Source organism: Podarcis tiliguerta, assembly GCF_965153285.1.
Source record: "Podarcis tiliguerta genome assembly, chromosome: 7".
NCBI classification, from domain to species: Eukaryota; Metazoa; Chordata; class Lepidosauria; order Squamata; family Lacertidae; genus Podarcis; species Podarcis tiliguerta.
In genome coordinates, this window is record NC_139540.1 from 48659804 (window position 1) to 48683639 (window position 23836).

Here is a 23836-nt window from a genome sequence, read left to right on the forward strand (position 1 = left end):
ATCAGAAGTGTTCTGCTTCTCCATTCATTTAAAATATTGAGTTGGCATAGTTAAACGGTTAGATCTTTCATTCAAGTGCACATGCCCCCACATAACTTTTCTCACTCCTGTGCCTTTCACAAGTACTGTCAGTTCACACAGGCTGATTCTGAACTAAAAGGCTGAACAAGTGGTCTGTGTGAATCAAGTGTGAGCCTTCCAATACCAGAATCCTCTGCAGCAGAGGCAAGGGTTGTATGAGAGACTTATCATCACAGAAAGTTTGAGACCTCCATATTGACAAGCTAACAAACGTGACACTTTCCTGCGTAGGAAGTATTTGCCCTTTCATTTTCATTCTCCATTTTTGTTTTGTTGACTGTGTTGCCAAGATATACATGCAAATTCCCCCTTCCCTCTTAAGAGACTTATGTATGCCTTGCAACATTCAAATTTACTCACAGCATCATGTTATTTCATGTCTGGATATTTCCTTTTCTTCAACATTCTCAAACCCCATCCACTTCCTCCAACTACAGCAGTTGAGCAAACAAGCGTATGAACAGACCTCCCATTTGTTGAGCTTGTTCTCCAATTTGAAAATGTTTAAAACTTGTAGTATGAACCTTAAAAATCCCACCTGCAGGGTCAGGAATTTCATAGCAAAATCCTATGCATGTCAACTCAAAAGCCCAACTGAGGTCAATAGAGACTTATTCCAGGCAGGAGTGCCTAGAGATGTAGGGTTCAGAACTTGCAGTAATACAGAGAAGAGTATGAAAAGTAAATTGAATAGCTGGCTAGAATGCTCTGGTACAGCTGAGGGTTATTACATACACATTTGCTGCTGCTCTTCAGAGAGATACTTCTGGGTTTTAGAAAATATAAGAACCGGAAAACACAGTGGTGGCCTGTCACTAATAGGACACTTCCTCATAAATATGCCTGCCTTCAGCCAGCTCTTACCTTCCTGCCTTCTTACTTAGCAACCTGTCAGGTGGCTCCTGCCTTTTACTGGTTCTGGGTCCAGCTACAGTGGTCTCTCTGCCTTCTACCCTACCAGTCCCAATGGGCACCAACCAGCATTGGGAAAACACTAATAATAATAATAATTTATTATTTATACCCCACCCATATGGCTGGGTGGGGTATAAATAATAAATCTGGGTGGCTCCCAACAGAATATTAAAAGCATGATAAAACATCAAACATTAAAAACTTCCCTAAACAGATGTGTTCTAAAAGTCGGAGAATTATTTTCTTGACATCTTAATGGAAGGTGTTCCACAGGGCAGGCGCTACTACTGAGAAGGCCCTCTGCCTGGTTCCCTGTAAGCTCACTTCTCACAGTGAGGTAACCACCAGAAGGCCTCGGCACTGGACCTCAGTGTCCTGCTGAATGATGGGGGTGGAGACGCTCCTTCAGGTACACAGGACCATGGTAATTTAGGGCTTTAAAGGTCAGCACCAACACTTTGAATTGTGCTCGGAAACGTACTGGGAGCCAATGTAGGTCTTTAAGGACTGGTGTTATATAGTCTCGGTGGCCACTCCCAGTCACCACTACAGATAATCTGCCTAGTTTCCCCTCTGAGGTAGATCAAATTATTTCCCAAAACTTAACTGGCACTTGTGCTTCAAGAACACAGTAATGGTTTACAAATAGGAGTGCTAGCAATATGTGCTAATAATCTTCAACTTCTGCCCTCTGTTAATACAAGCATCCATGTCCTTCATGGATACAGACCTTCTCATGAACGGCTTCTGCTCCAATACTCCATTTCAGCTGAGAGCAAGACAACTTGGTGTCATTTTTTCCTGGTTTGTGCTGATGCCAGGTTCACCCTGAATAACAAATTCAATGACTAGGGTGGCAATCACATTCTGAAAAGTTATTTCCTCTAGGCCTTCCACCCAACAATAGCCATAGATGAATCATCTATACATAAATATATAATTTTACCACAGAATGCTTTTATTCATAGCCTCTCATGGCTGGAGAATTTCTTCATGAAGTTCAGTGTGCCAATTTTCTTTAATGTTTCCAAACTGTATTTACAAAATACAATACAATCATATGTTCAATACTGTACAACTGCCAGTAAAAAAAGAAACCTTTATTAAAACAGCAATAATATAATTTAGACTTTACACATTATTCCAGCCTCGGACCCCAAATTCTATTGGAAAAGCTCTTTAGCAGGCTTCAAATTTCACGATGGACACCAGCACAGCTTTGTTTTACAAATGGCAAGGCAGAAATAAATTTATAGAGTTGGGTGATAAGTAGATGTTTCTGCAGAACAGAAGTAGTATTGTCATAAATTACTTTGACTCCTGGTAAGCACCAGCAATGCATTTATTGTGTGCTAACAACTTGCATTTGATGGAGGCTACTTAAAAGACAGGCAGATGATTTCCCCCCATTATCCATGACAGTACATTAATCTAGGTCGTCTTAAATGTATCTGGTGATGGGCAAGAGTTGCACAACTTGGATATGGATCTAAAAAGTTGAAAGAAGGGGACTCAGTCCAAATCCATAAGCTGCAAGGTCTCCACTTTTTGTGTGCAGATATTTAGGAAGCAGGACCTACTAGAATCTGAATCCTCCTCTGTCAAATACAACAACAAACCCTTTCCTGGCTCCACCACTGCTGCAGGCTTGCTTCTCTCCAATCGAGGATTCTTGAAGACTAGACTCTGACATGTTCCCTCATTTTCTTCCAGTGTGCAACACATGCACTGTGCCAGTTTATACAACACCATATTTCAACACTAAAAAGGCATGTCTCCTGTAATCTGTCTGGCAATCTGCTCATCTGTCGTCTCCTCTTTCTCCTTCTCACGATCTTTGTTCCAGTCTTTAAGGCCTTCTGGAAGTGATGTATCTTCATCTAAGCTGCCTGTGCCTTCAACAAACTCTTCGTAAGTAGATTTTTCAGCAAATGGTCTGGGACCAAGCATTTCAATCATATCACTTTTATCCAAAACCTCCTTTTCTAGGAGTTGTAAAGCAACCTGAAACAATATGCACACATATCACACAATTTGTATAGAAGGTAAAGAATGTAAACTGGCTTTCTTCCACAGCATGCAAAATAATAACCAAGGATTTAACCTTTCACTGTGTATAACAGAATCAACAGCAGCATATTACCAATAGCTACTATAACCTCCTCTACTTTGTTTCTAATGCTAGAGTCTAGTCAAACATACTCTAAAAACTAACCATTAAGAAGCTCACTACTGCAAGGTATTTCCATGACGTACCTACAGGATGTGATTATATCAACGCATCCTGGTTCCAAACTTCCTAAGGAATGCACACATTTTGCTTTCTCTGAGGCAGAGTTGCCCCATTCATTTTGGTGTTAGGGAAAGGGCCACATATACATCCTCATGTCATGAACAAGGAAATTATGATTATTTATTAAATTTGTATACCACCCTATACTTGCAGGTCCCTATACCCACAATACAAAAAATACAAAATACATAATAAAATGAGAGCAAAAACAAACCAATAACCCCCCCCCACAATACATTTAAAAGGGCATCGGATGGTTAAAGAGGAACATTTTCGCCTGGCGCTTAAAGGTGTATAACGATGGTGCCAGCCAAACCTCCCTGGGGAGAGCATGCCGCAAATGGGAAGCCACTGCAGAAAAGGCCCGTTCTTGTGTTGCCATCCTCTGGACCTTTCGTGAAGGAGGCACACAAAGAAGGACCTCAGTGGATGATCTCAGGGTCCACGTAGGTCCATATGGAGAGCAGGCCCTTGAGGTATTGTGGTCCTGAGCCAATACCTCATTATTGCTTAAGCAAGTAATAGGCAGAGCTGCTATTCTTGTGTAAATCTGATAAAGGGCAAATGAGGGCATAATATAACTTGTAGAGTGCTGCTACCCCACTAACACATATACTGTGTATAAAACAGTAATGTTTTAGTAGCATATTGATCAAAGAACCTGGTAACCGTTTCTGTAGGCAAATGAATACGCACCTTTTCCACCTCTGCCTTCTTCTCAGTTAGGAGAGAGAATGTCCGTTCGTAAGCTGAATTAATAAGCACTCGCACCTCTTCATCTATCAGTCTTGCAGTTGCCTCACTATATGGTTTTTCTAATACCATGTCTCCTTGCCGAGGAAGCTCAAATGAAATTTGCCCAACTTTTTCATTCATTCCAAACTGAACAATCTGAGGATTGAATGGCACACATTTTTAAGTGCCTTAGTCAAGAATGCTATGGAAAATATTAAGAGTCTTTATTCTAGCTACAGTACTTTAGTATTAGCAGTTGCAACTAAACAAACCCTGCACCAGAGATGAGGAATCTGTGGCCCTCCAGATGTTCTTGGATTCCAGCTCTCATCAACCTTGACCACTGGCTATGTTGGCTGTGGCTGAAATGGAGTCAAACACCTGGAGGGTCCCATGTTCTCCAACCCTGCTCTACATTACTGTCAGGATTTTAACCCTGAAGTAAAAACCAGCTCTTGGCAATCGTATTTATTCCTGTAATAAACCGTGAATGCTTACTGGGAAAGGTTAATGTTAGTGTTTGAGTATGGTCATTACTAATTACAAAACTGTTAGAAATCTATTGCAACAATAATCTGGCTCTTGAAGTATTCATAAAATATTAGACAACCAATAGTAGCATCCGGGCATCAAAATGCACTACAAACTGTAAAGTATTGTATACTACAAAAATATAAATATTAATATGTACCACTGGCATACAAATTATATCCCCTCCCAGGAAGAAACAGTGCTAGACTTAGGGGGTGGGGAGCAAGCCTCCATAACAAATCATTAATATATACCAGATATCAGAAGTATCTTTGTGGCATGAGTGGTGTATAAAGCATATCAAAACAATACCAAAAAAGTACAAACAATCATATTTTACAGTAATTTTTAAATCAAAAAATATAGAGTTGTTGAGAGGCCTACAAACCTGAGCATATGCACTCTGAGTAACTTTCCTTAGATCATCTTGGGCCCCTGTTGTAATTCTTCCAAAGAAGATTTGTTCTGACACACGCCCACCCAGAGTCATGCACATCCTGTCAAGCAGCTGCTCTTTGGTGTAAAGATACTGCTCTTTCGGTAAGTACTGAGCATAGCCCAGACCTTTGCCACGAGGAATGATAGATACCTTGTGCAAGGGAAGAAAAAAAACACTTAAACAATCCAGCTTATTCCAGCTGGAACACATGCAAACAGCTAATGGCAGCCACAAACTTGACTGACCTGGGGAAAAGGGTTTGTCTAAACTATTCCTGTCACAGCAGATCCCAAAATGCTCCATGAATCAAGCCAAGGTTGATGGCATAGAATTATCATCAATGTGCAAGTATCACAGAGGTGGTTGGGAAGGGTATGAAGCTAGCAGAACTCCTCTGCTAGGAAATTCAATAAATAATATTAATTTTACTTTTTCCAGACAGATAAGTAGGAAGGACAGAAGAGTTTCCCATAGTTCAAAGCAGTGGCAACAACTGGCAATGAAGTGAGTGAAGCTGCCACACTTCCTGCTGCTTCCTCAGCAGCTGCTCAGAGAGGAAGTGAGATAGAATATACTTTGTTCCTCCTTTCTGATTGCTATGCTAATTATGATTAGCGTAGTTGCTGGAAGGAAGCTGAAATGCTAGAATGCACCCTGATCTTTAAGCAGAATTGAGATTCCCTTTATCTAAGGTTGACTCCTGGTAATGCAGCTGCAGGCCTGAGAAAGACACAAAATTCTGCATATACTTTGCTCTTAAGAACTGAGCTGGAATGCAGCCATGTGCAAGCCTTTGTGAGATCCTTGATTGTAGTTGTGTCATGTCCTCTTTCTTCTTGAATACATTTTCCTACCAGTTTCTAAGGAAGATTATTGTGGCTCAGATCCCGTGTGGGATCATGATTCAGAACACATTCCACCATATTTTCTTTAAGCAGCGGCTAAAATATCCACTTAAAGCTACCAACCCACATTTTTTTCTAATCTGAAAATGATAATCTTTTAACATTTACCAGTTGAAGAAATTGACACAATTCAGACAATTATACCTCAGGTTAATAAGCTTTTTGCTTGCACGCGTATCCCAGTTACAGTGCAAGCACTTTTTTTTTTTTACTTCTTCTAATACCTAGAAGCTTGTAATTAACTATAATTTTCCATTTTGTCCAAACTAAGAAAGCTGTGGTTACCAGCTTCAGAATAAGCCTGGCTAATATAAATCCAGCATTTAACCAAGTGTTTAATATCCTGACTTATTCCAAAGCTAGTTACCATAGCTTCCTGGTTTGGATGAAATGGGAAACTGAGGTTAAGAGACTCGATTACTCATGCTGCAAAGCAAAGAATGAAGGGCCTGTGTGTGAAGGCAAAAGGCTAGTTCATATCTAAACTTACTAAGCCAAATTCTGATTATCCAAATGTGATTGTTGTACAGCAAGCGTCTTGCTAAGTCAACATACCTTCAAAAGTGGATCAGCATGTTCCAAAAACCACCCAGCAACTGCGTGGCCAGCTTCATGATACGCTACTGTCTTTTTCTCCTCTGGTTGCAATACTTGTGTCTTCTTTTCCAAACCTTTGATTTAAAAAACCCAAAACTTTACTGCTGAGGTGCAGATTTCCAAATTGGTGATAAGATAGCCCCCTAGAGCCAACAGATTTGGGGTTTCCTCTATCCCCTCCTCAACTTGAGATAGTTAGGCCTCACACTTAACGAACTATTGCAAATAAGGGAGAAATATTTACTGTTCGATATAATGGAGCACTAGGTCCATAAAATTATTCTCCCCTCCCCACCATAATCAAGAAATATTATTTTTGTATCCAGCAATTAAATTAAGAGATGAACAAAAGAACTGACCCACAACACTGCAAGAAGCGTAATCACAAAGGGATACCCTCTCACCTCCTATCACTCGTTCAATGGCTTGCTCAAAGTGTTTTTGGTTTATGGCATCTGAAAGATGTCGTGCAGCAATTAAGGCAGCTTCATTGCATACATTAGCTATGTCTGCACCTAAAGGAAAAGAGTGAGGAGACAATAAACAGAGCCGTTTCCAAACATAACATCCATCACTTAACACAATGAGGATAAGCAGATATGCAATCAAGCACAATAACTAAAGTTTCCGCAAAGCTGCACATTTTAGGGTGGGGGAGAGTAGTCTTGTTGTTGCTATTATTAAATATATATTTTTAAAATAATTTTTATTAACAGGCCAATCACATCACATTATCCAAATCACATTAATTCCAAATTATACAGCCAAATTTTAAATTCTGTTGGGGGTACCCATACATCAAGCTCTGAACGAGTCCAAACATCACTTATATTGCTGCTTTGATTAAACAGTTCTATCCAGTTCAATCCAGATAGTCCTTTATTACTTTCTTCATCTTCTTGTTGTTATCGTATATTCCTTTCTTTGCGATCTCTGATAATTTTCACAAGCAGATTGGAAACAGGCATCCAAAAATCATATTGCTCAGGGAGAGCCGCTATTCCACGCTTCCATAAAGAAATTAATCTTCGATCTGTCCTTTAATTTTCTCAGACTTGCCAAGTATATCAGGAGGCTCTGTCAGGTCAAGATTACATTCCAACCATCTCATTCCAGTAGTCCTGATTCTCCTCCCCCTGTCCTTCTTTCTCCGGCAAGCCTGTCTTGGCGAGACGCCATTTTTTAACTGCGTCATAAATTTTCCTCCGTTCTCATTGTTTACCAATCTTCTCTTTAGCTGTAATCCATCCCACACAGTTCTTGAATTCCTGCTTGTGGTTAGCAAAACGCAACGATCTTATTTCTTTCTGGGGTGGAGGGTTATTAATATTACATAGTGCAAAGAAAGAAAAGGTTTTTTCCTCCACCCCCCCTTCATTCCAAACATACAGTCTCATAATGGTGGTTCATCAGAAGATTTACTTATCCATCCGTCACTCCGGTCACAGAGATCCATTAGTCAGCGGTCTTATCTCCCGAGCGATGCTTGATGTATGTGCTTTAGCTTCATTCCAATCATATGTTTCCAATTATAATTCCGAGCTAAAGCAAGCCAGCACGTGCTAATTGGAACTGGCGTCAGGAAGAGCTGACATCATCGAGGGCTCGTACCAAGTGTCCGGCACCCCCATCTCGCAAATCCGGGGGTGCATTGTGGGCTTCATACTTCCCATAGGAGCCTCTTAATTACCTCGTATGGGTCAGAGAGATGTTATTGTCGGCCATCTTCCAATGCGCCACCTGGTGGCCCCCTGTTGCTATTATTAAATAATGGGGAATCAGAAACCCTTGCTGATCTATTACGAATCATGCAAATTCTGCCCTAGATATAGAGCTAACCTCATTCCACCTCCAATCTGTCATCACAATTTCCTCATAAAAATGAGAAAATAATATTTCTAGAAATGTACCAATTACACAGGAGTAAAAGATCACCTACCTGAAAATCCAGGAGTAAGTGATGCAAGTTTTCGTGCTAAATTATCTCTATTCAAGCTACTATCCAACTTCAGGGGCCTAAGATGAACTTTGAAAATAGATGCTCTTCCCTTTATATCTGGCGGCCCTTGAAGAGTTTAAAGAAAAAGCAATTAACTTTACAATTGAAACATTTCTGCTTTCTAATAGTTCCACTGACCAGCTTTAGCTAACATCTCCTCTCTGTTCTCATAGTTTTGAGCTGACATCTTTATGAGGTCAATGTTGTCTACCAAGATAACTTACCAATGAAGATCTGTCTATCAAACCGTCCTGGCCTCATAAGTGCAGGGTCCAGGATATCTGGCCTGTTGGTGCCTGCCAAAATAACTACGTTTGTTGTGGTATTAAAACCTGTGAAGAAAATAAAAACCAAAATATTAAATATTCAGTAGCCAAAATGGTTTTTCCAAAAGGCTATTGTGAATCTTAAGCACGCTATTTTGTAAATTCTGAAGTGAGTATTGGCGATTCTGCCTTCCGTCAAGGACTTAACGACTGAGCAGGTGAAGAGAATTACACCATGATAAAGAATGAGGAAAAGATGCAAAACTACTTCATACTATGTAATATGAGTGCTTACAATTCACAGGACAAAGTACTTTCAAAATTCTGAACCACTGCTACTACAGCCTACAACCTCTTCTTCTTTGGCGATCTCTCGTAGCCGAGTAAGATTGTTTTCCATAAACATGGTTTTAACAATGAGTCCGTAAGTGACTGTGGAGGCCAATTCTGGATCCACACGTCCTTCCACAGTGGGGACACTGGTTTCCGGGTGGCCTTATATGGCAGGCAATAGCTTATGAAATAGGAAACAAGTCAAAGAGCAGTATCCAACTAAGCTATACTCAGAGTAGAACAAGTGAAATCAATAGGCTTAAGTTAGTCATGATATCACCCACAGAGATTATGGGTTATGTCCCCCAACCATCTTGAGCAGATTTGAGTGTGCCAAGGGGGCTGTAGTGGGGAGACGTCCCATTGTGCAAACAGAAGTCTGTTTCACTTGCACACTGGCAGAGTTGGATACAAACCTTAATGTACAATCCCATACAATTAGCAATAAGGTTACAAAACAAAAAGAACAGAAAGATGCTTTCTGCTATGTTCATTCAGTATCATGAAAAAACAACAACCCACTCTTCCTAAAAGAGATTATAAAGTCTATGTTATATCCAATGTCAGTTATACTGGGAATAGGCCGCTGAAATTGATCAAAAAAGTTAACTCCATTTATTTTAATGGGCATAATCAGGTTATGATTATGTAGATATTATTCTACCTTTTTCTGGTTATTAAGAAAAAACACATCATTTTCATCTTCAAATATGTTGTTACTAATAAAGCCATCCAACCCCTGAGGGGGTGATTGGTTTGTTTTTGTTTTAATACTTGGTATGTATTTTGTGGAGGACACCAGGCTGGCGACGCTGCCTCTAACCAGCACCTGCCTGCATTCCCTACTGCTTTTTAACAGCCAGTTGATTTTTGACATAGGTTTTCATCACAACGTTTGGTTGTGTTTCATACCGGTAGGAGCTGTTTCCAGGTAATTTGTTTAAGAATGAAGTGTTACTCTATATGTAAGTGGCAGTAGGAATAATAAAAATTTAACAAAAGAAACAGTTACCATCCATTTCTACTAGCAGCTGATTCAATGTGTTTTCTTGTTCACTTTGCCCTCCAAAGTTACCCCGTCCTCTCTTCCTTCCCACTGCATCTATTTCGTCAATGAAGAGAATGCAAGGGGCATTTTTACGAGCCAGAACAAATAAATCACGAACCTTTGCAAGAGAAAGAAGGTACTTTCAATATCATGTATTGCCACACAGCTAGTTGTCCATCAACACTACAGAATACACCACAGAGTTAGCATTCATGTCATTGAAATAGGTATACAACATTAGACTCATTTGTCCGTCTATCAGGAAATTATATTGCAGCTAACATGTTAGGTTATGAAATAAATTGAATGCTTTTACAGTCGTACCTTTGTTTTCGAACAGCTTAGTTCTCGAACGTTTTGGCTTCTGAACACCGCAAACCCAGAAGTGACTGTTCCGGTTTGTGAACTATTTTAGGAAGCCAAATGTCCAACGGGGCTTCCGATTGGCTGCAGAAGCTTCCTGCAGCCAATTAGAAGCCACACTTTGGTTTACGAACGTTTTAGAATTTGAACAGACTTCTGGAACAGATTCTGCTCGACTTGCAAGGTATGATTGTAATTTGAAAACTGTAGAAATCAAACTCTGGAAAAGTGTTTGGAACCATGGGTGGTATTCAACTACTACATCCTGTCAGCGCAAGGATTTCTACTTGTGCAAAGGGACTGCCCCCCCCCCTCACTGTGTGTGCCCTCCTCAAATCTGCTCCAGAAGATTGGGAAAACCCTTAGAACAAATTTGGAGGTGCATAGGGGGAGGACATTCTGTTGCACAAGCAGAAATCCCTGCGCTGACAGAATGAGACTTAGTGAACAAAGAATTCTGCCCAATGTTTTTATTTCTACATAAGTACTTGAAACAAATGCTTTATGCTGGAAGAGCCAGCAGTGTCCAAAGTACAAGAACGAGATTTGGATGAAGGAGACCTTGGTTAAAATTGCATCTTTCCCTCAGAGCCGGGACTTCTTAAAATAGCATAAATTTCCTACACAACTCCATAGAGAAGTGTGGAGAACCTTTGCGTACACGGATGATAAATCTAGCCTTCCTGCAACAGCCATCAAGTTTAGAATACCATTCGCTTGTCCTTATCAACTGTTAGGAAAAAGAAGACGACAGTGGCAAAATGCAGTCAGAGGGCTACAGCTCTGAAACTGAGTGAGATATCAGAGTTATTAATTAAAATAGCTTGCAGCCAGCTATTTAAGATGAACAGCTATCTTGATCATTACTGAAATTTAGTGAATTATCAAGCTTTTGGCCTACCAACCTTGACTGCGTCCTTTTAACAACCGACACTGCAATAATAGAGCAAGGCCAAAGACTTACTCTAGCAGGACCCACGCCGACAAACATCTCTAAGAACTCAGACCCATTGACTGTAATGAAAGGGACGTTGGCCTCTCCGGCTGTTGCTTTTGCTAGAAGAGTTTTCCCTGTGCCTGGAGGTCCTGTCAGAATAGCTCCCTGCAAGGTGTGAGAAAGGGTAAATATTACTAAGAAATAAAAGCAGTGCAAATATTCACCTTAAATTTTCTTCAATATGAGTCAATATACCGTATTTTTCGCTCTATAGGACGCACCTTGTTTTAGAGGGGGAAGAACAAGAAAACAAAATTCTCCCCCTCTCTGCCCAGCGCCCCTTCAGCGAAGTGGCAGGAGGCACTGCGCAGAGAGGGGGAGAATTCCCCCCCCCCTTGTTTCCCCCCTCTAAAACAAGGTGCCATTCAAGGTGCGTTCAGTAGCTTCAGGCAGCTACCTTGGAAGCCTGGAGAGCGAGAGGGGTCGGTGCGCACTGACCCCTCTTGCTCTCCAGGCTTCAGGTTCCTTTCGACCTGCTTTTTGGGGCTGGGGGCAGGAAGCCCACCGCCAGCCCCAAAGAGCAGGTTGGAGAGCAGCGGAAAGGCGTGCAGCGGAGAGGCTGCTGCCATAGCCACGTGTCACCTCTCCCAGCTGGGAGAGGGTCGCGGGGCTATGGCAATACCCCCACCTCCCGTAAAAGCCCACATGAGCCTCACACCCTTTAAGGAGCACACGGCTCCTGTGGGCTTTTCTACGAGGAGGGAGAAGGGACTGACTGGCCGCGTCAGTCCCTTGTCCCTCCTGAGGAAAAGCCCGCAAGAGCCGCGCGGAGCTTGTGTGCGGCTTTTTGGGGCTTTTCCTGCCTGCCTCCCCCCTGCATTCGCTCCATAGGACGCACACACATTTCCCCTTCATTTTTGGAGGGGGAAAAGTGTGTCCTATAGAGCGAAAAATACGGTATTTAGAACTCTGTTTCAGGAAAGTATAACATGTGTCCTAGTTCCACAAATAACTCAAAATTTTCTCTTTTTCCTGAAATGTTCTAGTCCTTGAAAAGGTAATTTGAATTTCACATAACTGTACAGTGGTACCTCGGGTTACATACGCTTCAGGTTACAGACTCCGCTAACCCAGAAATAGTACCTCGGGTTAAGAACTTTGTTCAGGATCAGAACAGAAATTGTGCTCCAGCGGTGCAGGGGCAGCAGGAGGTCCCATTAGCTAAAGTGGTGCTTCAGGTTAAGAACAGTTTCAGGTTAAGAACGGACCTCCAGAACGAATTAAGTACTTAACCCGAGGTACCACTGTATTTTGAATGGGAGTGCAAGCCGCAATATAGCTAAAGTAACCAATATTTGATCATGATCACACAAGATGGTCAATTTAATAAGTCTTCACAAGATTCACCCACTATTTATTAAGATCCATGAGGAAATGATACTCTAACCTAATTTTTGGCCCTATGCTAATTCAGATTTTAAAAAATCAAGTTGGACAAATAGTATTTGCTTGCAGGTAAATTTGAGTAAGAAAGAACAGTGTCCTCATTTTACTGAAAGGGAAGCACAGAAAACAAAAGAATTTCATAATGTCACTAAATGAAGATTCAGAGGCTATGTGAAATGAGTTCTTATGATTCCACAAACTCTTGTGATCATATTTTTTAAATTCTGATGTTAGGTCAGAATATAGGAATAATGCCAATTGTCACTAAAATCAAAAAAAATAATCCCCAGCTAAAAGAGCTCAATAAAGTAATGAAGTTGGCACAATAACATTTTTATTCTTGTAACTCTTTACCTTTGGGATCTTTGCTCCAAGATTCTCGTACTGTTTTGGGTTTTTCAGAAAGTTGACGAACTCCATTATTTCTAATTTAGCCTCCTCACAGCCAGCTACATCTTTGAACTTCACATCTATTTCATCCTTCAAGACTTTGGCTGTTGTTTCACCCACACTGAAGAGTCCTCCCATTCCCCGTCCTGTTCGGCCCATTCCAGAAGGTCCTCTTCTTAACGTGTAGAGTAGAAAGCCAACTATAAGGACCGTTGGCAACATACTCAGAAGAAAGGAACTAAAAATAAAAGTTGGGAGATATTAATTCATTGTTTCATAACAAAATATGGGGTGGGGAGGAGACACATAAGAGCAATTTCATTTGTACATTATGAACAACTTTACTCAATAAGGTGCAATTTCAGTTAAAATATGCTGGGCTACAATCATGCACAGTTCATAGCATCTTTCTGATTCATAACACAAATGGGTGCTAAAGCTAATGATTTCCTAGATCAGGCTAACTTTATCTCTTGCTCTTTCTTACATTCCCCATTAGTTGGCATCCATCTATCTCAAGAGAAAATGGAGGAGTGCACTTTTGGAGATGAAGTCAAACCCTTGGGAGAGTTGCAGCACCTGCTGTGGTTGTAGAAACCGATATGGGAGAGACATGTTTTGCTGCAGCTGAAGGCGGCCGATTGTGCTGCTGCAGATGCACCATGGCGTTTCTTCTCTCTGCCTTCCTCCCAACTGTCGCTCCTCCTCTAGTCAATGCTGTGGAGGCATAGCCTGATTGCCTGTCTCCAGGCACTGCAATCATCTGCAAGGGATCCCCACGTGGGAGGGTTGATGTTGCCACCCTTCATCCCGTTTGCAGACATGTATGTAACACAGAGTTGGTTTGCAAATGGGCCTGATGCCAGCTCCCAATAGAGCACATCCTTGGGGATTCTGCCATCTTCCATTCTGTGGACAGGACCAAGACTACGTAGAAGTCGCAGGGACAGGAGTCTGAACTTTGTGGGAACGTGGGCAGGACTCTGTCCTGCCATGTGATACCCCAAATCCTCCTGACACAGTGTATGTGGAAGGCATTGAAGTGTCATTCCTGGCAGGTCTAAGTTGTCACTTGTCCAGCTCAGCGACGATGGAGAGATTGCTGGTTATTGTGGAACCCAGGTAGACTTGTCTACCACCCCAAGTGTGTGGTCACCAATGCTGATGCGTGGAATGCTGATAATGGCTCAGGATGCTCATCCCCGTCGGGCTGATGGTAAGGCCAAACTCCTTGCAGGCTTGGGCAAAACAGTTGACGAGTCTCTGTAGAGCTTCCTCTGAGTGCTCTGTAAATGCTGTGTCATCTGCAAACAACATCTCTCAGGTAAGACCCGTTGCGCTTATGTTTAGGTGCAGAGACGTGCCAGGCTGAAGAGACTCCCGTCTCAACAAGGTAAGATGTCCACCTAAGCTTTACAAGATGATAGTGTCCTTCCACAAGAACATGCATGGAACTGTCCAGTATGACAGCTCATCCTCGGACTCCTTCCCTATAAAGAGCAGCGTGAAACAGGGTTGTGTTCTCGCTCGAACTCTCTTTGACATTTCCATAGCCTAGTGCAAATGAGCGAAAACCCTTCTTCTTCCCCCATGCATATGCCAAATAATTTGAGAGTGGTGGATGATAGGGGTTACCGACAAGCGCAACCAGAGACTAGCTTGTCAGCAAGCCAATTCTAAAAGGTAATATCATGTATTCCATTACAATTCCAATCATTTAAAACACTTACCCATCGCTCTCTGCTGCATAGACTACAGGTATCCGGCTCTCCCCTTCTATCCCCATCTCAAGCTGTGCAGTTTCCAAGTTCCGCTCAAATGTGTCCACACTTCCAATATTAAACCAAACATATTGCTGTAAAAACAAATATAATAATTCATGGTGTCTCGGTTTTAGCATTTTAAATTAACATGAGAGAGACAAGATTATAAAGCTTATTTTAATATAAAGAAGAAGCTTAATTGAATATCCAAAAAGTTACAATACATACGTATCAACTAGAGGCAGAAATTTGGTATGCTGGTTTTAGTTGCATCATTTCTATTTGCTGAAGAAAACACCTCCACTGAATGTGCATTTCTGAATGCTAGAATGGCAAAATATTTATAGGACTTCTGCCATGTCTCCCATGGATGGCTAAAGTATTTCTATTATAGTGTTACACAATACTATATAATAGGTGAAATCCCTAATAGGTATGGTGCAGGGAAACCACACTTGCAGATCATGTTCTGCATCTTTAAGCAAAAAGCATGTGGGGATTCCTATAGTATGTATGGTGCACTAGACATCACATTCTGCACACATTTTGTCATTTACTTGCAAGGGCACAGAGCACAGTCCTGATACGTCAAAATAACAAACTGTCAGATCCATATTTAATACACTATACAGAAATGTTTACAAACATAAATGATTCAACCCCTTAATGCATTTGGTGAACTGAAAAAAATGATTTACCCCATCAATTGGCGACTTCCCTGGGGTAAAAACCACTCTAACAAAGCGCTTGTTCACCACTTCCAGCTTGTCCACCTGTGAAAGCACAAAATACATTTCAGACAATAACTTTTTCCTCCTGGGAGAAGCCAAAGATTGAACCTCAGACCTTCTGCATGTAAAGCATAGTCTCTCCCCCTGAGCTAGAGACCTTCCCTTTTGCTGTATGAACACAACCCTGTGAGATATTATTGTACTGAAACTGCTGAGGCCTGTTTCAAAATAAAAAACATGCAAAATCTGCTTTAAAATGTCTGGCCCAATACATTTTAAGTTCAAAATCTTTCTTCCAAAAGCAGAGGTCCCCAAATATAAAACTGATTCCTTGGCATTCAGGGCTTGAATAAAGAAACTATGCTGATTCTTCTGTTCCTTTCCACTTTGTCAAAGCTCCCTGCAGGTGGGATAAAACATTGTTTCTCCCCTGATCCTTCTAGCAAGCATGCAGGGACACAGGGTAAGGTGGAGTGCTGTTTCATATTGCTGCCCAAGGCTTGGATAAGAACACAACAGGAAATAAGAATGTGTCAATGGGATCTTGACTCAGCTTGTGTCAGACACAAAGAAAACAGGAGATCAGCTTGCTGTTGCTTTTCTTATCCAAACTATAGTGTGAGTGAGAGCTCTGCCCTCTCTTGCCTCAGTTAGCAAGCAAGTCCTGAGAAAACAGGTTCTCAAAGTAAATAACCTGTCCACTCTTAAAGAAAATGCAAACTTATGGTCTCTCTTTTAGCCTACTACACTAAACTTATTCTTGAACTCTCTTCAAGATTTTAATAGCTGCTTGTTGTTTTTTTACCTTGCTATTTTTATATTTTAAATTACTTTCCTTGAGTTTTTTGAAGCAAAGGCAGGAAAAGTTTCAAATAAATAATATGCCCTTAAAAAGAGCCGTGGAGCTCAAAATGTCTTAGGCCATTTTCTAACAATATGGCTAACCTCTACTTTTTGCCAATTGCTTTTGTTTCTGGAATAGAAGTTCTGACCACATGCAGTAATTTTCTTCTTCTTTTTTTAATACAAATTCATCCTCAGCCCTTCCAGCTTCAATTAAATTATAGCCCACCCTGGTTTACACTCAGTCACAATGAATAACTTATTCTGTGAAATCTACGTTTCAGCTGAATGCTACTTACCACTCCTTTGGAAAGGTAGTTGTTGGCAAAGTCTTTCCATGTGATTTCTCTCCCAGCATTCCTGAAGAAAACATAGTATGTAGCAAATGCCCAGAAAATTGCAGTGCCCATGAAATAAAAACGGAACTCTTTGTCATCCCAGGGAAAGTCACCCTAAAGGGGAAAAGAGAGAGAAGGAATACTGGATTGAGATTGACTTTTGTATATGAAAATGGTGGGTTTTCTCATCTGCTGTCACAAAAGCAGCCCTATGTAAGCACCAATTTGGAAAAGATTTTTATACAGAATAAAAAAATATTGTGCATTGGCCTACAAAGATGATTTATTCATAAAAACATGAAAAAGTGTCCGGAATTACAGTCATGCCTTCATTCCCACCTACAAACCCTTTTCTATTAACTTGGTGGAGAGGCAGATTCACATATGAAATGCGCTGAGCTTTTCTGAGGTGAATGGGAATACTTGCTTTGCAAAAGCTCACAAAATCTACTGCACTGCATACTGGGTCTTGAGTCAGGGCCACTATAAATTTTAGATTCATATAATCTTTCAAAGAAATTTAAGAAACACATAAGTAACTGAGTTTAAAAAACCATATAAGTCAACAGCATCCCCATGGCGAAAATAATCTGAATAACATTTAGAGAAGTAATAATATTTTACAGAACTGCAAAACACAATAAAGCAGGTTGATAAAAGCAGTGTCACAAAAAATATGAATTGGGACCTTTTGCATTCTGGACCACCAGTTAGTATCTTCTTTCTTGCCACCTTTTTTCCCTCCTCCTCCACTGCTTCCTCCTCCTCCTCCACTGTTGGTTCTGGAAGGGCGCTGGGAGTTGGCTTGCTTTACATCTACAAAAAAAGTTCACACGCATGTTTCTACAAAAACTAGAAAGCAAGCAAGCCTATCTCCCTGTAGTTCTTTGTTTTGTTACTTCTGTAATCTTTACACAACACTGATTCTTACAAGATTACCAGCTAGATTAGATGTTACAACACACACACACGGCTGTCTACAAAAATAGCGTTCGCTCATCTAATCCCAACCCTTACTCCGTACCATGGAACAGATCTTACTTTATGCTGCGACAGCAAAACGTTCTGCGCCTCCCCACTCTGTATCACTGACTGCTGATGGCATGGTGCAGGGAACACAGAACATCATGATGTCACAGCATAGCAAAGCTCTACCAGAAAGCATCAGGGGGTTGGGTGGGCCTAAATGTGTGGCAGCTGTTTACAACAGAAGTCACATATTTAATGTGCAATTTGTTCTTAACACTCAGAATCTGGACTACGTTACGTTACAAAGACTACTTATATCGTGTAAATGAAGTCCTCTGAGGATTCAGTAAAGGCAGTATATAAAGATTATTATGATGCATCACGCCAGGACATGCGTTTAGGTGGGGAACAGTAATGACTATGTAAGAACTCACAACACAGTGAGAGCCTATTGGGAAGAAAACCTGGTGTAAACTGGTTATTGTTGGGGTGTCTCAAACAACGTATCATGGTACATCCAGATAATGCTTTTTGATTAGATAGAATCCAGTTTTTAGTGGAACGATAGTGCAAGCTCAGTTTTCCCAACTCATTTCCAGCTTCCCGCTCCCTTCTTTATTATGTTTAAATACAGTACCCGTGTCACTGTAGCTTTGGCCCTCTTTCTTAACTGATACAAAGTACTCAATTCTTTAACAAACATTAAAAGGCACACAAACCAGGGATATAAACAGGCCCAGTTAACAAAGATCATTAATCAAAATGCTCAAGGAAAAAATAACACCACAAACATCTAACAGAGAATTCAGAAACTAAATATGGTGATGCTGGAGCAGAAACATATCAATTCTACAATGTGAAGACCTGGCACATAAAATGTGACAAGAGAAGTCACAAGACAGAAGTAAACTGTAGGAAACAGTGACCACTTTCATGGCCATTGTCAAAACTAGGACACAGCAACATGGGCTTGTATATAAGAGCAGTCAAAATTAATAATAACCAAATTGACATTTATTCTACATATGAGCCTCAAGTGAAAAAGCAGACTGGTACCTTTAGTTTCTCCTTCTGAGCCCTTTGTTTCATTAGGTTTCTTTTCATCAGGGAAATATTTTTCAAAACCTAGTAAGGAAAAAAGCAGCAATAAAAATTGAGTATATTATATTATGCTTGAGGCAGTGAAGTCTCACCAAAAATAGCCTCACCATGTGTTTCAGGATACTACAGGAAAAGAGGTGGATATGTGAGTTTCACATATCTGATAAAGCTAAACAGGAGGGTGGGTGGGTGGGAAAAGGAGGAGATAAAAGCATGTGTGTCATTTAAAAATATTTCTGATAAAGAGTAGTAACTGCCCAAGTGCCTATCAAAAGGGCCTACCATCTAGTTTCTAGAAGAACTACACTGCTGAAACAAGAAAAAGGTAGGAAGGTGGAAAACTGGAAGCAGACTTTTTTTGTGGAGAGAAAGGAGGACTATTCTGAGAGCTCAGTCAGCCCTTGGACTGAAACAGGTGAGTCACAGCACTTATGTAGCTTGAGATAGGGACAAAGAAAGAATAATATTCCTGTCCAGCTTCAGGCCTGGGTTTAACTTGAAAAACACCTAGACTGGCCTTGGTGGTTGACTTAGGCTGGGGATGAATAGTGATCACAATCCTACTGGCTGTCCTGGATCTCTTAGTGGCTTTCAACACCATCAATCAACACTATCCTTCTGAGCTACTTGACTGGGTTGGACTTGGAAGGCACAGTGTTCTGCTGGCTCTGGTGCCTCATGGATAGTTGATTCCAGATGGTTGTGATGAGGGGACCTTCTGTTTTACCCCTTGAGTTTTGGCTTTTCAACATCTGCATGAAACTGCTGGGAGAAGTCATTCAAAGGTTTCAGCTGCCATATGCAGATGACTTCAGCTCTACCCCTTGTTTCCACCTACTCATCTCAGGGAGGCTGTGGGACTCCTGAACTAAATATTTTGTAATTAGGTTACTTGAAAGACTGTCTATGTATGTATCAACCTGTCAGGAACCCATGCTCATGTACCCACCAGTGTGATCATTTAGGTTGGTGGGCATGAAGGAAAGGCCCTTCTCAGTGATGGTCCAAGATTGTGCAACAATACAAGAGAGGAGTTTTGTGGGAGATTGCTCTCTGACTGCACATTATGCTGGAAAGACAGCAGGACAGCTGTGCTTAACTTCTAAAGAGTAAAGTGCTAAGGCCCAGGCCACATCTTTCATTCTGAGTGAGGAAGCAATGCAATTAAGGTGTAATTGTTCTGCAGCAAGGCAATAGGTCTCTGCATATTCTCAGAGCTATGCTCCTTCAAACATTCTAGTGCAGCTCTGGTATTGGAAAAAAAACCATGTTTACTTCTATGCTGCTTCCCATAAAATTGTGCCTAAGCAGTTTTAAACACATAAGATGAATAAGCGTAGTGGTCAATAATATAGAAGAAGAAGAAGAAGAGTTTGGATTTGATATCCCGCCTTTCACTCCCTTTAAGGAGTCTCAAAGCGGCTAACATTCTCCTTTCCCTTCCTCCCCCACAACAAACACTCTGTGAGGTGAGTGGGGCTGAGAGACTTCAGAGAAGTGTGACTGGCCCAAGGTCACCCAGCAGCTGCATGTGGAGGAGCGGAGACGCGAACCCGGTTCCCCAGATTACAAGACTACCGCTCTCAACCACTACACCACACTGGCTCTCAATATAATGATAAGCTACACAATATTATTGATTTACAGCAAAAAATTACCTTTTGGAGGTTGGGAGAAGAGCTTCCTGTAAACAGCAATTACACTTGCAAGGACATTGCTTCTGTTTGTAGGAACTTGTGTGGCCACATGGTCATGAAGCTGAAAAAATGAGAATTGTCACTAAAAAACAATTTAAAAAGACAGTTCCTCAGCATCTTTTCAGCACAATCCTATGCATGCTTAATTGCAAATAAATCCCAGAGATTTCAATGGGGCTTACTTTCTAGTAAGCATGCACACAATTGCTGCCTTAGGTTGCAATCCAAACCCTAGCTGGAGAGCAGTGGGACCACCAAGGTATCCACAGCCCAGTTGCTCATGCTAGCCCAGACAGAGGAGATGGCAGGCAAACAGCTGCCCAAGCCTGGAGCTGTGCCAGCGATCAGGCCCATAATGGGACTAATATCGTTATGTGACTGCTGCAGGACCAGCATGGGATCCACTGGATCCCAGACTGACTCAGCCCTTCCCTGCCCCCAGAACATACTGTTTCAGGGCTATCTGTCTGCATGTTTGTGCCAGTGGATACAAACTGACATGGGTACAAGACTGGCAGGGCTGGACACAGCACCATCTCTGCCCAATATAAACATCTTTCTAGAAAGGGGTGTTTGAATTGCAGCCTTAGGCTGCAGTTGTATACATTCATACATGCGAGTAGGTTCCATTTGAAAGCCTGTTTTTGCAATATGAAATAATGGTTATTCATTTAAAAGCAGCCACTCTCCCAGTTTCACAAATATCCTGGCACATTTTATTACATCATCGGAGGTTCTCCTGCACCACCCCTGATGTAAAATATATCCTTTGGTTTCATTTCACAATGGGTACTCTGGATAGGTACACCTGGAATGTTGCCTGGGGATGAAATATCACAAAAATCAAAGAAAGTGAAAGCTCCCTCCACAGTGTGAGTAAAAGCAGTTTACTCCATCACTCCTCCTCTTACTTTTCCAAATGAGACGCTGAAGCAAGTTTACAAGGAACAGATAAAAGCAACTGTCAACTCATCTGAGCTAGAAACCAGCTCACACATCACTTCTGTTATGAATTTAGCAGGTGACGTTAAAAAAACCACTGTCTCTCAAACTCACACTTTGCCCTCAACCCAATATACAACAGGGGGATAATAATGATATACTTTACAGGGTTGCTGAAAGCTAATAAAAATAATTATAAAATTACAAGAGAGTGTACAGGAAGTTATTTGAACACTCAAAAGCACTATACAAATCCTTTTGCATACGAGAAGCGCAGTTCAGTGGTAGAACCCGTTTTCATCTGCAAAAAGTTCCAGATTCACTCTCTGACATCTCCAGGCAATCCCCCCCCCTCAAAACCGTGAAGAACCTTTGACAGTCAGCGAAGGGACTGTGAGTAGCAAAGGTGAGATGCTAAGCATTTCTCACCATCACCATTACGGTGCTGAAACAGCCACGACACAAGCCGGTTCTCTCCTTTAACCTTCGGGGGGATAAGAAACGTCAGCTGCCAAGTGACTCCACGGGGACGGGACTCCCTCGTGGCGACGGCCCCGGTCCACCTCCGGCAGGCGCTGCCAGGAAGGGCGGCGGTGCCCGGGAGGCGCACCCCGTTCCCCTTGCGCCCTGCCCTTGCCTGACACGCACGTGACTCACCAATCTCAGGTAGCGCGAAGGAGCTGCGGGGCCTCGGCCCCAAAGAAGCCGCTGGGCGGCCCCGGGGATCCCGCCGGGGGAACGCCGGCAGCAGCCCCGCGACAGCCACAGGCAGCGGTGAGCCATAGTCGCCGAAACAGGTCCGGCGGCCCCAAAGCTCCGCTCTCTTCACTCACTCACTCGCTTACACAAACAGGCGAGCGGGTGGTTGGGGGACCTTGGCCACGCCCCCAGCGCCGCGCGTGACGCCATCACGGCGCCCTATGACCCCTCCTGCGCGTGCGCGCAGCCTTCGCCATGCTCCGCCTTCTTTCGTAAGCCCCGCCTCTTTTGGAGGCGTTGCTCGTGTCGCTCTCCACCATCCCGGTGCAACAACGAGACGATCCTATTGAAGCCTTGCATGCTAGCTAAAAGACGAGCCCTGCTTGGTATTTGTACCAAAGGCAAACACGCCTACAGGGTGTGCCTGCTGAGGCAGGTTGGCACCAGTGCATCAGGAGTCAATGAGCGCCGAAATCACATGGCGTCTAGGTCGCTTACGTAAGCCCCGACGGCATTAGTTAGTTACATATATGTGGAAGGGGAAAGAGTGATTCCTTGGAATTTATTTGCAAGGTCAGTCGGACGGAGACACGTGGCTCCGGTATAACCTCGACCCAGGAAAGTGGAACAGAGTTCACCAGTAAAAGGTGCCGGAAGCTGCAATTATCTGAAGTATTTTAGTCCTCTTTGATTTTAAATTGTCCCAATCCTATGGTCGCTGCCTACTGATTTCGGATTGCATCTCTCATTACGTTACCCGCGCAGAAACTCTGTGATGAGACAGTTCAGTGTAAATTGCAAGCCTAAGCACATTTATTGGGGAGTAGAAACTGAACTTTGATATGCCTTTTGTCTTTGTCCATGAAGTTTTCTTGGCAGGGATACTGGAGTGGTTTGCCGGTTCCTGCTCCAGGTGGATCACGTTTGGTCAAAACTCTCCACTATGACCTGTCCATCTTGGGTGGCCCTGCACGGCATAGCTCATAGCTTCTCTGAGTTATTCAAGCCCCTTCGCCACAGCAAGGCAGTGATCCATGAAGGGATCCATTACCGCACAATTGCACTCATTTCACACGCTAGCAAGGTTATGCTTAAAATTCTACAAGGAAGGCTCAAGCAGTATGTGGACTGAGAACTCCCAGAAGTGCAAGCTGGATTTAGAAGAGGCAGAGCAACCAGAGACCAAATTGCAAACATGCGCTGGATTATGGAGAAAGCTAGAGAGTTCCAGAAAGACATCTACTTCTGCTTCATTGGCTATGCAGAAGCCTTTGACTGTGTCGACCACAGCAAACTATGGCAAGTTCTTAAAGAAATTGGAGTGCCTGATCACCTCATCTGTCTCCTGAGAAATCTCTATGTGGGACAAGAAGCTACAGTTAGAACTGGATATGGAACAACTGATTGGTTCAAAATTGGGAAAGGAGTACGGCAAGGCTGCATACTGTCTCCCTGCTTATTTAACTTATATGCAG

At 42.2% G+C, this 23836-nt stretch overlaps 1 protein-coding gene across 2 annotated transcripts; it reads right to left on the minus strand.

The window, feature by feature from the left end:
• Positions 1-2059: 2059 nt before the first annotated feature.
• Positions 2060-22642, minus strand: AFG3L2 (AFG3 like matrix AAA peptidase subunit 2). Of its 2 annotated transcripts, none has more exons than XM_083449958.1 (17): positions 22320-22642; positions 20682-20781; positions 18979-19047; positions 17642-17769; positions 16915-17067; positions 15740-15814; positions 15009-15133; positions 13243-13516; positions 11470-11607; positions 10107-10260; positions 8720-8827; positions 8436-8561; positions 6901-7011; positions 6455-6570; positions 4944-5144; positions 3986-4180; positions 2060-3000 (listed from the first exon to the last, which is right to left on the minus strand). In XM_083449958.1, exons 1-17 carry the CDS (start codon positions 22443-22445, stop codon positions 2758-2760), a joined length of 2442 nt encoding a protein of 813 aa, XP_083306084.1. In that variant the 5' UTR covers positions 22446-22642; the 3' UTR covers positions 2060-2757. The 2 variants fall into 2 exon arrangements, with proteins under 2 accessions (XP_083306084.1, XP_083306085.1); XM_083449959.1 differs by lacking the exon at positions 22320-22642 and adding an exon at positions 22092-22251.
• Positions 22643-23836: the final 1194 nt, after the last annotated feature.